Here is a 14,904-nt window from a genome sequence, read left to right as displayed (position 1 = left end):
GAAGAAGTTAAAGAAGAAGTTAAAGAAGAAAATGAGGTTCAAGACGCTATACCATCTGAAAGAGTAATGTCAAAAGGAGAGAAGAAAGCAAGAAAAGCTCTTGAAAAAGTTGGACTTGTTGAAGTACCAAATGTTGTTGAATTTTCACTTAAAAGAGCAGGAAGTAAATTCGTTATTAATCAACCAGCTGTTTATAAGCTTCCATCTAGTGAACATTATGTAGTATATGGTGAACCAAGAAATGAATATATGGACGAAAAGACTAAACGTATTCTTGAACAACTTCAAGCTAACATGAAAGAACAACAAAATACAACTGAAGAGAAAAAAGAAGAACAAGTCAATGAAAGTAGTGCTCCAGCTACTACTGAAGCTGTTGAAGATGATGGATATGTTCCAGTTGAAGCTGATGTCAATGTGCTTATGGCTCAAGCTAACACCACACACGAAAAAGCATATGCAGCTCTTAAGAAGACAAAAGGTGATCTCGTGAGTGCTTTCTTTGAATTCCAATAAATTACCTATTTACTTCATCCTTTTGGTTTTTTGAAAAATAATTTTTAATAAAAAAACTACAATTATAATAGCTAATAAAATGAAAATAAATCTTAAAAATTCTTTAAACTATATGGAAAAGGAAAAACCTCGCATTGATGAAAACGCTTTGTTTCAAGACGTTAATTTCGGTGATGTAAATGACCCATACGCAAGTGCGTATTCGATGTCAAATCCGTATGGCATCGACAACCCATACGCCACTGTCACAACACCAACTGAACCATCACCTTATTCAGGAGATTCAACAAACAACACAAAGAATTATTCACAATCATATTCTTCAGCCAACCAAGCAGATCCATTTCAACAGATAAACAGTTCAACTAAAGAGGATACAAATAATGATGATGGGGTTTTTGATGAGGTAGAAGCACAACGATATTATTGTGAAGAAAAACCACTTCATAATTTACCACATCCATTACAACTTCTCGAAAAACGAAAACCGGGAGTTGATCAACGTGCATCATTATCTATGGATCATGGTAAAATTGATTTATATAGTAATGTAGTTTTTGTAGGTAATTTACCGGATGGAATAGACGAAATGGGTATTGCTAAATTATTCCAAAGTATATGTGTTCCAAGAAAAATTGTTTTATTTGCACAAAAACATCATTGCTTCATTACATTATACACGAGAAAAGATGCTATGGCAGTATTTCATTTCTTATTCAGATATGATACAGGAAGTCATCCCCCTTTTATTGTTAGTTGGGGAAAAGAGTATTGGATGAAAAAGGATGAGTATGACGAAAGAATTGGCAAGTGCATTATTTCTCCAGAAGTGATTCCTCCTAATATCATTGTAAATTTTGATAACTCATATGTGTATGTAGAGGATTTGAATAAAATATATGGAATTCCTGTTCCAGTTGTACCTATGGAACAACCAATACCTCAAATGTTGTCTCCTCATAGGTATGATTCACCAAGAGATCGTTACAACTCTTATTCTCCTTCTAGAGATTATAGAGAGGTAAGGTCTCCACCAAGAAGTTCAAGAGAAAGAAGAAGAGATCACTAAATATGACTGATTAATTAATTTTTGTTTGGAGCATTCAACTACTTTTTGCTCATCGTTGTTATGAGTTAAGACATTATTTTGTACATTGCAGTTACTTTTTTTTGTTTCTTAACACCAGTCAAGATAGAGTTATTTTTTTGATGGCAACGATGTTGTTTTAAACAAGACAAGTAAACTTCTTCACAACCACTCACCTTCTTTTCATTGCATATAGCCTTAATTCTAGAGCAATGGATTGAGTCTTCGTAAGGACATCCCTTTGTTTTTCCTTGAACAAATAAGGTTAATAAAAATGTGAATAATATGAAAAACATTTTTTACAAAAATTCTTGTTAAAAATTAAGTCTTAAATATTAGTTTCTTTTCATTCTAAATAGTATCTTGTCTAAAATCATAAAAAAGAAAAAATTAACTAAAAACTCAGTAATAATTATTTTATGTCAAAAACATATGTCTATATACCCAAATCTAAAAGAAAGCCTAAAGAAACTGAAGATGAAGATGGGTTTCAATCTGTTAGTAAAGGAAAAGTAGCTACAAAACATTCTTCAAGAAATGAGTCACCATATCAAAAGAAGCAACAAATAAAAAGTTCATACCACCCCACTCCAAAATCATTCAAGCAATCTGCTGATTCAATTAAATACCAAAGAGAGTTTATTCAAGGAAGTTTGTTTATTTCAATTTTTTAAATGAATTAAAAATTAATAATTTTTTCTCAGCTGAAATTGAAAATAAAATATTTAATGAATATAAGGCACAAAAGAAAATTGCTTTAGATAACTTTCTTTTTTTATATTCAAAAGAATTACAAAGTAAACCTATAACAATTAGTAATGAGTATGTATTTGAATACCGTTCATCTGTTGAAAGTCAAAAAAGTAAAGAGATTGAAGTTCAATAAATTAATTTTTTTCCATTGTTGTCTTTTGGTGTTTGTTTAAAACAAAAAGTCCTACTTAAATACCATCATCAAGAGACTTACCACAGAAAGCTAAGACAAATTCATTTATTTGAATGAAGTCTTTTTTGTTTAAGTCATACTTAATCATGAAATTTAAAATAGACTCAGGACGACCAATTTTTTCTAATAATTTATCAACAACATATCGTGGTAATATTTTTTCATTTTTAACGTCAAGCATATCAAAGAGTTCAACATAAATAGAGACATAATCAAATTCCCCATTTTCATCAACATAATATTCAAATAAGTAATAAAATTGAAAGAATTCGTTAGGATCTAATGAATTATTTTCATCAAGGTCACAAACATAAAACATTGTACTAAGACAAATTTTATTAGTCTGTGATATTTGTCCAACTGTGTTAATAACATAATTTAATGCTTCACCATATTCTATTGACTTAGAATAATCCTTATCAATTAGTCTAAAGGTTTTAGCAATTTGTCGTTTCATTTTTTCTTGTTTTATTTCTTCTGAATCATCTAATTTAATTTCATCCAATCTCATAAAATAACATAAGTATTCTTCCAAATTTAATTCTTTTTTTCCTGTTTCATCATATGTTCTAATTAAGTCATTTGCTTCTTCTTCAGTTAATGTATCTCCATCTATTTGTTGAACCAAAAATGAGACTTCTTGACTATTAATTAAACCATCATGATCTCCATCAACACAATGAAAAAATACTTCGTACATGTCTCTTTCAGTAATTACTTTATTTTTCATACATTTTCCAATTGCAGTCATTAAAATAATAAATTCTTCTTTATCTAAGTATCCATCACAGTTAATGTTTCCAACATTAAATATAATTGGTAGAGCAGTTCTTAATGCCTGTGTGTTTGTTTCTCCAATAACAGTTATTAAAGCACTTCTAAGACTATCCATATTCATTTTATGAGTTGGACATAACTCATCAAATAGTTTAGAATATTCATCACTTGTAATTGTTGTTCTTATTAAATTAAGATTCTTTTCTTTTTTAGTATTATCATTTCTTAATATTTGAACTGTGGTTCTCATATTTTGAGGTTGTTCACTGTCATATTTTAAATCAGTTTGATTTCTTGCTCTTAAATTATTAAGGAAAGAAGCTGGTATTTTAGATGTGCATAGTCCATTACTTACATGAATAAATTCATCAATTTGAAGAACACCATCACCATTGCTGTCAAGTTCTTTAATAGATTTTTTAACATTATCTTTTTTAATATCAAAGCCAGATTTTTGAAGAAACCTTGAATACTTTTGTAATGTTAAAAATCCATTATGTTCATTGTCAAGTAATCTAAATGAAATAACATTTAATGAAAAAATATTAATTCCAACTTTCTGTTCTACAAAAGCAATTTGAAGACATAACTCATTAAATTCATACAGTCTAAATTTATGTACACGGGATGTATCCATTAGTCTAATCACTACTTTTAAAGCATTCAAATGTTCTTTAATTTTAAATTGTTTTTTTAATCCCTCAAGTACATCGCTATCACTAATATAATTTTTTCCTTTAGCGTATTGATCAAACAACGATTTAAATGACCAATCTAAAATACATTGTTTAACTGTAGATGAGTCTAATTGAACTTCATTAACATTTTCATATAATGAAATAAATTCATCAATACTATATAAACCATTACTATCAACACCAGTTTCTTTTTCTAGCCTCTTTAATTCTTTTAAGTTTGCTTTTGATGTTTTAGTAAAATACTTTGAAGTATCACTTCTCTTAACTTTTAGGTTTTTAGATGGATCAAGTAAAATAAATACAATGGCAGCTATATGGGCAACTGTAAATGTTTTATATTTAAAAATAAAAGCGTCTATAAATTGACATATTCTTGTGTATTTAATAACATCATATTTTTCTTTAACAATTGCAGGAATAAGTTGTTCAATAAAATTTGATTTTTTTGAAAAAAAATAGTCATTAATGTCATTTGTAATTGATTCATATGTTGAAGTTCTAGATAATTTATTAAATCTTTCAATAAATATCTCTCGTGCCATATTATAAATGATTTTAATAAGATTTTTGAGATTTTAATAGGTCATGAAATGACAAGATAAGTAAAGAAATCTACTTTTTTTGTCTCTTTTGTATCTTGTTTCAAGTTTTTTAAACAGAATTAATTCCGGAATCTAAATATTTCTTGATTATCCAGTTTCTACGAATAAATATAAATTCATAAGATTTTTAAATAAATTTAGTTAATTTATCAATCAATATTATCATCTTCTTTTCTCATTTTTTTATTCTCAAAATTATCATTAATCTCTATTTTATCTAATATAGTATTTCCATCATTTTCTTTTGTCATTTTTTCTTTAGTTTTTTCTACATTATGTATTAGAAATCTGATTTTCTCTTTAACAGTTTGTGGGGTATATGAGTTAATATAAATATTAAACACAAATAATGGATGTTCTTTGATTTCTTTTAAGATCCTTTCCCAGTCTTCTCCATATTCTGCATACTTTCTTAACATCATTGAATCTACTAATGGATCAGTTTGAGAATTTCCAAAATAAACGTATGGAGTTAATACTGTCATATCATCAGGCTTAGCTTTGATAGCTTGTGCTAAGTCTTCTTGTTCTTTTTCTCTTAGTTTTCTTTTCTGTTCACTTTTAAATAATGAATTGTATAGTTTTTCTCCTTCATTAACCTCATTATATCTTTGAATAAAAACATCATTGTATCTTTGAACTTCTTGTTTATCTTTTCCCATATATGTACTAATTTCATCTAGTCTTTCATAACCATATTTCTTCATGGCTGTTTTCCATTTTCTAAAGTCATTATCGTCCCAATCATAAAAGGTTTCTTTTAATAATTTTTCTTTTCTTTGATTATCTTCATCACTAAGGTATTTTGGATGTAGTATTGGATCTAATGAATCTCCTTTTAATATAGCAAATGTAAGATCTTCTTTGAATGTTGCATTTAGTCGTTTGTATTCTTCATTTTCTTTATCTAAAAGTTGAAGTAATTCTTTACTTGGAAATTGTAAGTCTCTAAATTTAATAGCAGGAGGTTGTTTTAATGTTTCAGTACGAACCAATTTCATATTTTCTTTATAACGTTCTAAATCTTCTAAATTATCATTTTGCCCAAACACTCTTCCTTCGAATTCTCTTATATCAACTTTTTCAACTCCAAATGCAAAGTTAGTTAGATTCATCATTCCTTTTTTTGCTGTCTCTGTTTCTTTTTCAATTTCATTCTTTAGTTCTTGTGTCTTTTCTTTTCCACTTTGAATAATTGATTCAATATCAATATCCTTTAAATCTTTATTATTTTCTTTTACTTTCTTATCATCACTTTCTTCTTTTAAACACCCAGTTAATTCTTGTTGCATAATTTGTAACAATTCTTCTTTCCCAATTGCTGGTTCTGTTGCTGTTTTTCCACTTTGCATTACAAGTCTATTTAACATTAATTTTCTTTCTGCAACTCTAATCAATCGTTGTTCAGCAGTTCCTTCACAAATTAAACGATAAACAGTAACTGGCTTAGTTTGACCAATTCTATGAGCTCTGTCCATTGCCTGAATATCAGATTGTGGATTCCAATCAGAGTCATATAATATAACGGTATCAGCACTTTGTAAATTAATACCTAACCCACCACTTCTTGTTGATAACAGAAAAATACTAACCTTACCATTTGGGTCATTAAAATCTTTAATTTGTTCAACACGATCTTCTTGTTGTGTTTGTCCATCAATTCTATAATGTTCAATATCTTTAAACACAAGATAATCATCAATAATATCTAACATCCTTGTCATTTGTGAAAATATTAATATTTTTCCATTATTTTTTAAATGTTTTTCAACTAACTTTTCCATTACAATCATCTTAGCAGAAGATAGACATAAGTGTTCTCCATTGACATATGGCTCTGGCTCTGCTCCAGGCATAAGATATGGATGGTCACAAACTTTTCTTAGTTGTGTCATAGTGTTATTCAATTTTGATTTAACAATTTTATCTCCAATAATAACAGTCACATCACCCATTAATACTTTTCTGTACCAAATCTTTTGAAATGGTGTAAGTTGTACAAAGATTTTAATTTCCATTTTTGGTGGTAATTCTTTTTGAACATCTGTTTTTAACCTTCTCAACATAAATGGTTTAATAAAATCTCTAATAGAATCAATATATCCTTGAAATTTATCTGATTCAATTGATTCAAATATTTCATCTAATTCTTTTGTATTAAATATTTCTGGTAATAAAAATTGTAATAATGACCATAATTCATGTAATGTATTCTGTAATGGTGTTCCTGTAAGAAACAGTTTATGTGTTGCATTAATTTCACTTAAGTCATTATAAAAACGTGTGTTTTCATTTTTTGCACTATGAGCTTCATCTAATATTAAATATACAAATTTTTGTTTCTTTAATAATGATTTCTCTTTTGAAATAACTTGATAACTACAAATAATCACATCAGCCTTTAGTTTATCTTTATCAAAATTCTCTTTTCTACAATCCTCTCTTGATTCTCTTGTACCTCCCATTAGAGCAACTTTTATTGATGGCAACCATTTATTAATTTCATTTTTCCAATTGTCAATTGTAGATTTTGGAGATATAACAATATGTGGTCCATGACAATCTTGTACATGATATAAATATCCTAATAAACTAATACTTTCTAATGTCTTTCCTAGACCCATCTCATCAGCAAGAATTGAATTTACCCCAAGATGATGTCTTCTAATTAACCAATTTAAGGCATCAATTTGAAATGGTTTCAATTGTCCATTTTTAATATCTTATAGATTAATAATTTGTTAAATATTAAATATTAAATAATACTTGTTCTTTTCAATTTAAAAACTCAAAAATAATTAACACAAAATTAACAAACAAGGTGGACTATTTTCAAAATACATAGCTGTTGAAATTGATTGAACTACTGACTCTATGTCTGTATCTTCCTCATCTTGAATACTTCTTCTTGCTCCTTTTTTATTATTTTTTCTTTTTTCTATAGATGGGTCTTCTGTTGCTATAAGAATTAATTCTTTAATGTGTTCAATCTTCTTATCATTATCTAATTCTTTAAATTGAATTCCTTTGTTTAGTTCTTTTATTTTTTTATTACGCAACAGTTTAATTATATCAATAGAATCTTCAAGACTCGGGGTTTCAGTTCTACTCATTAAGATAAAGTGATTGAAGATCAGATTTTTTTAGATTTTTCATTTTTTAATAAAAAAGACAAGAAACAAGATAGATAAAACCTAAACTAATCATTTTAAAAACTCCTTTTAATAATACCTTATTTCGATTAGTCTCATGACTTATTTTGTTATCTTAGTAATCTGAAGTTTTCTGAAACAATAAACCAAACATTCTCTTGTGATCTTGAGAGAATAAATTGATGATAAAATTCTCTGGAATTATTTTCGTTGTTATTATATTTAACACGACCAGTAACAATGAAAAGAAGACTTCCTCCTTGTGCAAGATCACCAATGGGTTGTGAGTCATATGTTTCAATGTCATATTTTCCTGGAGTTAATGAAATTAAATGATTTCTAATTTGTTCAATTCCATTAAAAAAATTACCATTCCAGTTACTAACAGCTTGTTGATGATACATTTTTAATAATTCGTCAACTCTTGATTGGAATAATGCGTAATATAATTGAACAAATTCATGAGCAGCAATGGCAGTTTGTGTGATACTTTCTTCAGCTGATGACATAGTAATGATTTTTAAGATGAAGCTCCAAAGAAATAACAAAATTTTTATTGCAATTAATAAATTGAAAAACCTGAATTAAAAGAAATAAAAAAACTTTAATTCAATGAAAGATAAATAAATTCTTTTGCACATGAACTAGTCATTTCTATCAATGTTGGAGGAACATATTCTGAAGAAGAAACCTGTTTAACTTTACCATCTTTTTTACATAATAACATTAATGGTTCTTTTGAGAATAAAGAACGTAAAGAAAAGCAAAAATCACAATCTTTTAGTAATTGCCAATGAGTAGTTGGTTGAATTGAGGCTTTAGTAAAGAACCCAAATACTGATTGATGTTGATTTCTCATGAATGAGATAACACCATTTTGAGAATAAAGTGGTTCTTTGGGGAGAGTAACGTCATGATAAAGAAGGTTGAATGATTTACATTGAGTCCATTCTTTTATTTGAATAATTTCATTTGAAGTAAGTAATCCACAAAAAGGAGTATTTTCGTTAGCAATAAGATTTTGTTTATTATCAAATGAAGTAAGATAAGTTTGATAAATTTGATTGTCTTTGAGTAAAGAATTACACATATTCAACATTTGATTTTTTTGTGATAAAAGGATTTGAGTTTTATCAAATGAATGAAGTAATTCTGTATATTTATTGTTAGTGAGTTGTAAAGCAATCCACATACTTTCTTGAGCACTTTTTAATTCATTAATTTCTCTTTGATATTTGTTTACTTTTTCATCATGTTCATTTTCAACAGCAATTTTTTCTTTTCTTTTATTCTTTCTTATAGTTTCTGAATCAGATGAATAAGTTTCTGAACCTTTTTCTTTTAGTATTAATGGAGGATCTCTTGCTGGTGATTTTCTTACATCAGTCATTAAAATTTTAGCACAAAGATTTACAACCACTTGGGTTGTTGAAGAAAATTCTTGAAGAAAATCATCTTGAACTGTTCTAACATTATCAATAAACTTCTGTGGAAGATCTCCTAATCGACTAAGAAGGACATGAAGTTTATTAATCAAGTTTCTTGAATATTCCAATTCACTATCTTCCCAACTATTCATTTTTATTAAAAAATTTTAGTTATTTTAGTTATTTTTTTACTATTTTTCATCCTAAAAATTAAATAACACAAATCATTGATCAATATACTTTATTGTTATTGAAGAAAATTCAAGTGGTGTCATTCTATTTTCAGGTTCTAATTCTAAAACCAAACAAAGCACTTCATTATATTCACAGCTTCCTAATAATTCTTTGATATTTCGTTCTTCTATTAATGATTCATATTTTTCTATTAAATGACCGTCTGAAGTAAAAACATTATTAACATTTTGAGTTGCTTGACATAGGAGAGATGGTGGAAATAATCCAATGGTTTCTCTCATCATCATTAGTTGGTCAACATCATTATCTGCTGGAAATAATACATCTCCAATAATACATTCAAATAATACACACCCAACACTCCAAGTATCAATTTTATTTGTCCATTGACATCCTAAAATAACTTCAGGTGCTCGATACCATCTTGATTGTACATATTCTTTACCAGAAGAATGATAATCAATAAGAGCATTCCCATAATCAATTAATTTATACACCCCATTGTTATTTATCATAATATTACTTGGTTTTATATCACAGTGAATGATTTTTAATTCTTCCAAATATCTTAGCGTATATTGAAAGCAATGAATTAGTGATGGGATTGTATGTTGTACATAACCACTATCAGAGTCTAATAATTCTCTAAGAGTATAACAAAGTTCTTCTGATACTACAAAAAAACAATGATTCCATTGAAAGCAGTCAAACAATTGAAGAACTTTGTTATTTGGTTTTTGTTTCATTATTCTCCAAATATTATTCCAATTGTACCACTCTTCTTTAGATTGAATCTTCTTGAGTATAACGTTATTTCCTTCAAACAAATCGATAGAAATATAATTTTCACTGTGCTCACCATCTCCAACTCTTTCATTAGTAATTTCATATCGGTTATTAACCAATAATCCCTTTTTCATTTGGAGATACCATAACCCAAAACCCAAGTTCTTTTATTTTATTGAAACTATACTCATAAGAAAAATAAACTACAATAATATTATTCTTTAAAACATTTTTGAATAAACTCCTTTTTCTCGTTTTAAATTTGCTGCTTGGCGTTGTCTACAAATTTTTAATTGAAGAGCAATATCTTTTGAATCAGGTTCAAAGTCTTGGGCAGTTTCTAAATCTTTTCTTGCTTTATCTAATTTATCCATACTTAAATAAGCTGTTCCTCTTCTCATTAAAGCTTTCCAATTACAACTATCTTCTTTAATAACAATACTTGCATGAACAACAACATATTTAAACTTCTTTTCATGAATATAAACTGCACATAAATTGTTATGAAGGACATGTCTTAGTTCAAAAGCTTGCTGTCTAATTTCAGCAGGAATACGATAGTCTTCTTCAAGAAACTCTAAGGCACATTGGTAAGCTCTTATAGATCTTTGATAATGACATTCTTTCATAAAAACATTTCCTTCTTCTTTTTTCTTTAAGGCATATGGATAAAGTTGTTCACCATCCATAGTAAATGGAGTTGGGAATTTGTCCAAATGAACTAATTCGATTTTCATTTGAATAAGAGCATTAGGAGGAATGTGGCGTTTTTCATCTCCTTTATCACCAAATGCTAGTTCTGGAAGTAAATCCATTGAACAAATATCTCCCTCATGCATATGTTCAGCCATCAACTCAATTCCTTCACAAATAATACTGTTATAATCTCCTCCAATAATCATTTCATAACCATTTCTTTCTTCAATAACATTCCCAGAAAATTTCATTGTATAGTTAATTATTACCTTACTTCCATCATTACCTTTCTCTATTCCATTTCCTCTTTTAATATAGAATAAATTAGGCACTCTTTTCGGTTCAGGGACATCATTACGATGTCCATGACTTCCACAACACTCACACTCATCGTCGCAAGAAGAACAGTCGTCTGATGAATCATGGTCATAGTGGTAACAATTCATTAATACCTAAATAATCAATAATCTAATCTCTTTATCAATTTATTAAAAGTATAATAAAAATAAATTAATAAAATCATTTTATAAAAAGTTAATTACTCTGAATGGGAAAGGATGAATGCCAACGAATCTATTCTATGAAACATCATACAAATAAACTGTACTCCAACTAAAAGAATAGTCAAACATGTTGGTACAATCATAAAAGAAAATGAAATTCCAATAATCTTTAAATGGTATTGATAATCTAAAAACATTAACAAAAGAGAAAGAATAATCCAACACAAACTTGTGAAGAAGAAGAGAAGGATAGTAATAAATTGAGTTTTCTTCAATTTGCTTCTCATCTTTTTATTGTGTTTTTCAGTAGAAGACTCTGGTGTAAATATGGATATTTGATCAATATAATTAATGTCTGAATTTTGTGCATAAACAATCTTTTGTAAAGTACCTTCATAATGTTGTTCTCTTGTCCCCCATGATACATCAGACATATGCATAAAAGAGTATATTATTAATAATATATTTGTTGTTGGTATAAGGAAAATTGTTATTATTCCTCCGACAATTCGATTAAATTCACAATGAAGAACAATTGTAATTACATAAACAATAACTAAGGCTCCACAGAAGATCAAATTTATTGATATTTGTTGAATAGTTATCAAAGAATAAATTAAATTAACAATAACCAATAACATCTCTATTCCATAGATACCACTAATAATATTAATACACCATATTTCAAAGGATGGTGCAGGTAGATAATGAACAACAACTTCAATAATTAAAAATATTAATACAGGAAAGACAGAAAGTGCTAAAGCAATAACTTGAGTATATGGAATCTCTAAATTGACTAAAAGTCCATAAATTAACAATAAAGTAGTAGGAGGAGTAGTGAAAGATGAAATAAAATTGAGAAAGGTATATATCATAAATCCAGTTGAAATTTTTTTATTATTTCGTTTAATTCTCATCCAATTTTTGATAATCATAACAAGATTAGCCCAAGTAGAAGTCAACCATCTTCTTCTTTGATTAAAGAATTCTTGTGTTGTAGTAGGACAATAAGATTTCGATTTAGTGATAGAACAATACTTTAATTCCCATCCTTTTTCAATAAGAAGATATGATAACCACCTATCTTCACCAAAGTTATGAGTTAAAATACCTATACTACTTTGAGGTGGTTCTGAATATTTGTCAAATATTCTTTTATCTCTTAAATTGTCTTCATAAATTGCTTCAAGACGAAGTAAAGTAAAACAACCAGGACAACATAAAACAGACCCCAGTAATTCCTCTGCTGGTTTCTGTAACCAATGACTTGTCGCATATTCAAACTTTTGAAAGGATGCCCAAACCCCCTTTCCATCAGGATATATTCTCCCAGAAATTGCACCACATCTTGGGTTAGATGATATTTCAAGACATAATTTCCTTACTGAAGAAGGAGAAAAATACGTATCTCCATCAGTAAATAGAATAAATGTATCTTCTTTCCCATAAGTTTTGATTGCGTAATTAAATAACATCAACTGACTATACCGTTTATTTTTCTTTATTAAATGAGAGTCTTTAAATAATATTGTTAATGATGTTCCATTCTTAAAAACCCCTAAAGCAATTGCACCAAACCATTGAACTTTATATTCCATTTTTACTCGTTCCTGATATAATAATCGTATAATTTGTTCAGCAAATAAATTGAAATATAATGTTAGTCTGTCAACCGTACATGAATCATCAAATATAATACAAAATACAATATGGTCTTTAGATGAGGGTATGTTATCTAGTCGTTTGAATGACTTTATTAGTTGAGTCATCTCAGCTTCTGTTTCATGGTACATAGTAGCGCATATAACTATTCTTTTTGTTTTAAATGTATCCTCATCACTTCCCCTCATTTCATTTTGAATAATTTCATCAGTTCTTCTATTCAATAATAATGAATTCGAAAATGAAATACAACAAACATCAGGAATACTCCATACATCTCTTGTTTTATTTATATACCTCTTTTGTTCAACAAGTCTTTTACAAAATAAGCAACATGAAACAAATACTCCAATAAAACATCCAACAAACCACCAGTCAGTATCTCCTGCATAATAAATACACATCCCCTCAAAAATTTCAGGTATCCAATACCAATGACATGTTGAAAGATAGAGTAAGAGAGCTATAATAATTGATATTATCATTGGTAATGTTGCTGTTGTAATTGGAAGAGCAGCCTTCATTCCCCAAGAAATAGTAATTTGAAGTATAAAAGGAATCAATAAACTGCAATATAATGGAAGCAGATAAATTTGATTGATCAACCAACGTTCAGTTGGATTAATTTGATTAGTGTAATACACAAAACAACAACCTACTATTAAACCAATAATTTTTGTTAACTCTCTAATAAATGAAGTAAAATAACGATGTTTCTCTATTTGTGTTATATAACCCCCAGACACCCCTGTTAAGTATGACCTCCAATAAGGAGCAACAAACAAAAGATCGACTGTAATAATTTGCCAATAAAACCTATAATGAATACTAATTATAACTGCAGTTACAATTGGAAATATTGATGATATCAATAATATAATTCCATTTAATTTACAGCTCTTTAACTTAGGCATTGAATAACAAATAAATGGTACAAATGATACTAACTCAATATATAACATAGTAATATATTGTTGTGTATTTTCATAAAAGAAAACTAAAATTATTAATGCAATCCCCTGTGACCCCCCTTCAATAATTCCTTCTAGTAAATAAAAAATAAACGACTGTTTTGGAGTTTCTTCATAGAACAAATATTTATAAAACGAATAAAATAGTAACATCATTGGTGCAAAAGTTAATACAATTACATTTGGTACAAATGCATCGTGTCTAATAAATAATTGAGTAATAAGGAAACTCACTGACATTTTGTGAATTGTTATAAGTACAGTATTAAAAATCATTAACACTGCACCAATAACTACTTTTGCTATCAGCTTTTTAATTTTCAATATCAAAGAGTTTGCCATACTTTAATTAAACCAAGTTATACATTTAAATCATAGCTAAATGACTTTCCAATAATAAAGTTATTAAAATTTTTTTTAAGTTTTCTTTTTTACTACTAATAACATTTTTATTTTCAAAATTGTTTTTTTTTCAACCCTAAACAAATGAAATGAAAGAAATAATTTGTGGTATTGATAAACAAACCACATTAAAACCCAAAAATTCAACAAGGTACTCAATTTTAAAATTGAAGCTTACATGCCCATCTTTCTTCTGTTCCAATGTCTTCTCTTGAAGTTATAGTTAATAGTGTTTCCAGTTTTCATTCTGAACCATTGTGGGACACCTCTGTTTTGGTGAATTTTCTTACCAAGTTTTAATTTGTATGAGAAACCCTTGTGTCCAGTCATTGTGCCTTGTTAATAATAAGTTTAAAGTTCATTTTTCATTCTATATTAATTATAGTTTTTTTACTTTTTAATTATAATTTCTCTTTGTTTAATGTATTTTTTAATTAAATATTATAAAACAAACAAAATAAACAAACAAAAAAGAAGTAAA

At 27.9% G+C, this 14,904-nt stretch overlaps 11 protein-coding genes across 11 annotated transcripts; 3 read left to right on the top strand and 8 right to left on the bottom strand.

Annotated features, from left to right (window-relative positions):
• Positions 1 to 66: 66 nt before the first annotated feature.
• ENU1_027530 (eukaryotic translation initiation factor 4 gamma, putative) lies at positions 67 to 516 on the top strand (the record flags this gene model as incomplete). The annotated part of the gene is made up of 1 exon (XM_008857201.1): positions 67 to 516. The coding sequence occupies one exon, from the start codon at positions 67 to 69 to the stop codon at positions 514 to 516; it is 450 nt and encodes a 149-aa protein (XP_008855423.1).
• Positions 517 to 628: 112 nt separating this feature from the next.
• Positions 629 to 1,585, top strand: ENU1_027520 (hypothetical protein; the record flags this gene model as incomplete). Its single annotated transcript, XM_008857200.1, has 1 exon — positions 629 to 1,585. The coding sequence occupies one exon, from the start codon at positions 629 to 631 to the stop codon at positions 1,583 to 1,585; it is 957 nt and encodes a 318-aa protein (XP_008855422.1).
• Positions 1,586 to 2,022: 437 nt separating this feature from the next.
• ENU1_027510 (hypothetical protein) lies at positions 2,023 to 2,489 on the top strand (the record flags this gene model as incomplete). Its single annotated transcript, XM_008857199.1, has 2 exons — positions 2,023 to 2,254; positions 2,308 to 2,489. 2 exons carry the CDS (start codon positions 2,023 to 2,025, stop codon positions 2,487 to 2,489), a joined length of 414 nt encoding a protein of 137 aa, XP_008855421.1.
• Positions 2,490 to 2,544: 55 nt separating this feature from the next.
• ENU1_027500 (EF-hand calcium-binding domain containing protein) lies at positions 2,545 to 4,566 on the bottom strand (the record flags this gene model as incomplete). Its single annotated transcript, XM_008857198.1, has 1 exon — positions 2,545 to 4,566. The coding sequence occupies one exon, from the start codon at positions 4,564 to 4,566 to the stop codon at positions 2,545 to 2,547; it is 2,022 nt and encodes a 673-aa protein (XP_008855420.1).
• A 209-nt stretch (positions 4,567 to 4,775) lies between these two features.
• On the bottom strand, positions 4,776 to 7,739 carry ENU1_027490 (helicase, putative; the record flags this gene model as incomplete). Its single annotated transcript, XM_008857197.1, has 2 exons — positions 4,776 to 7,348; positions 7,445 to 7,739. The coding sequence occupies 2 exons, from the start codon at positions 7,737 to 7,739 to the stop codon at positions 4,776 to 4,778; spliced, it is 2,868 nt and encodes a 955-aa protein (XP_008855419.1).
• Positions 7,740 to 7,888: 149 nt separating this feature from the next.
• ENU1_027480 (nuclear transport factor 2 family export factor 2, putative) lies at positions 7,889 to 8,287 on the bottom strand (the record flags this gene model as incomplete). The annotated part of the gene is made up of 1 exon (XM_008857196.1): positions 7,889 to 8,287. The coding sequence occupies one exon, from the start codon at positions 8,285 to 8,287 to the stop codon at positions 7,889 to 7,891; it is 399 nt and encodes a 132-aa protein (XP_008855418.1).
• Positions 8,288 to 8,382: 95 nt separating this feature from the next.
• On the bottom strand, positions 8,383 to 9,357 carry ENU1_027470 (hypothetical protein; the record flags this gene model as incomplete). Its single annotated transcript, XM_008857195.1, has 1 exon — positions 8,383 to 9,357. One exon carries the CDS (start codon positions 9,355 to 9,357, stop codon positions 8,383 to 8,385), a length of 975 nt encoding a protein of 324 aa, XP_008855417.1.
• A 72-nt stretch (positions 9,358 to 9,429) lies between these two features.
• On the bottom strand, positions 9,430 to 10,320 carry ENU1_027460 (protein kinase domain containing protein; the record flags this gene model as incomplete). The annotated part of the gene is made up of 1 exon (XM_008857194.1): positions 9,430 to 10,320. One exon carries the CDS (start codon positions 10,318 to 10,320, stop codon positions 9,430 to 9,432), a length of 891 nt encoding a protein of 296 aa, XP_008855416.1.
• Positions 10,321 to 10,407: 87 nt separating this feature from the next.
• ENU1_027450 (peptidyl-prolyl cis-trans isomerase, FKBP-type, putative) lies at positions 10,408 to 11,328 on the bottom strand (the record flags this gene model as incomplete). The annotated part of the gene is made up of 1 exon (XM_008857193.1): positions 10,408 to 11,328. One exon carries the CDS (start codon positions 11,326 to 11,328, stop codon positions 10,408 to 10,410), a length of 921 nt encoding a protein of 306 aa, XP_008855415.1.
• Positions 11,329 to 11,420: 92 nt separating this feature from the next.
• Positions 11,421 to 14,261, bottom strand: ENU1_027440 (chitin synthase domain containing protein; the record flags this gene model as incomplete). The annotated part of the gene is made up of 1 exon (XM_008857192.1): positions 11,421 to 14,261. The coding sequence occupies one exon, from the start codon at positions 14,259 to 14,261 to the stop codon at positions 11,421 to 11,423; it is 2,841 nt and encodes a 946-aa protein (XP_008855414.1).
• A 336-nt stretch (positions 14,262 to 14,597) lies between these two features.
• Positions 14,598 to 14,753, bottom strand: ENU1_027430 (ribosomal L39 protein; the record flags this gene model as incomplete). The annotated part of the gene is made up of 1 exon (XM_008857191.1): positions 14,598 to 14,753. The coding sequence occupies one exon, from the start codon at positions 14,751 to 14,753 to the stop codon at positions 14,598 to 14,600; it is 156 nt and encodes a 51-aa protein (XP_008855413.1).
• Between the last annotated feature and the right edge of the window lie 151 nt (positions 14,754 to 14,904).

This window comes from Entamoeba nuttalli, assembly GCF_000257125.1.
Source record: "Entamoeba nuttalli P19 unplaced genomic scaffold asmbl_2477, whole genome shotgun sequence".
Lineage (NCBI taxonomy): Eukaryota > Evosea > Mastigamoebida > Endamoebidae > Entamoeba > Entamoeba nuttalli.
The sequence above is the reverse complement of the archived record's forward strand: the minus strand, read 5'-3'. Positions and strand labels throughout refer to the sequence as shown.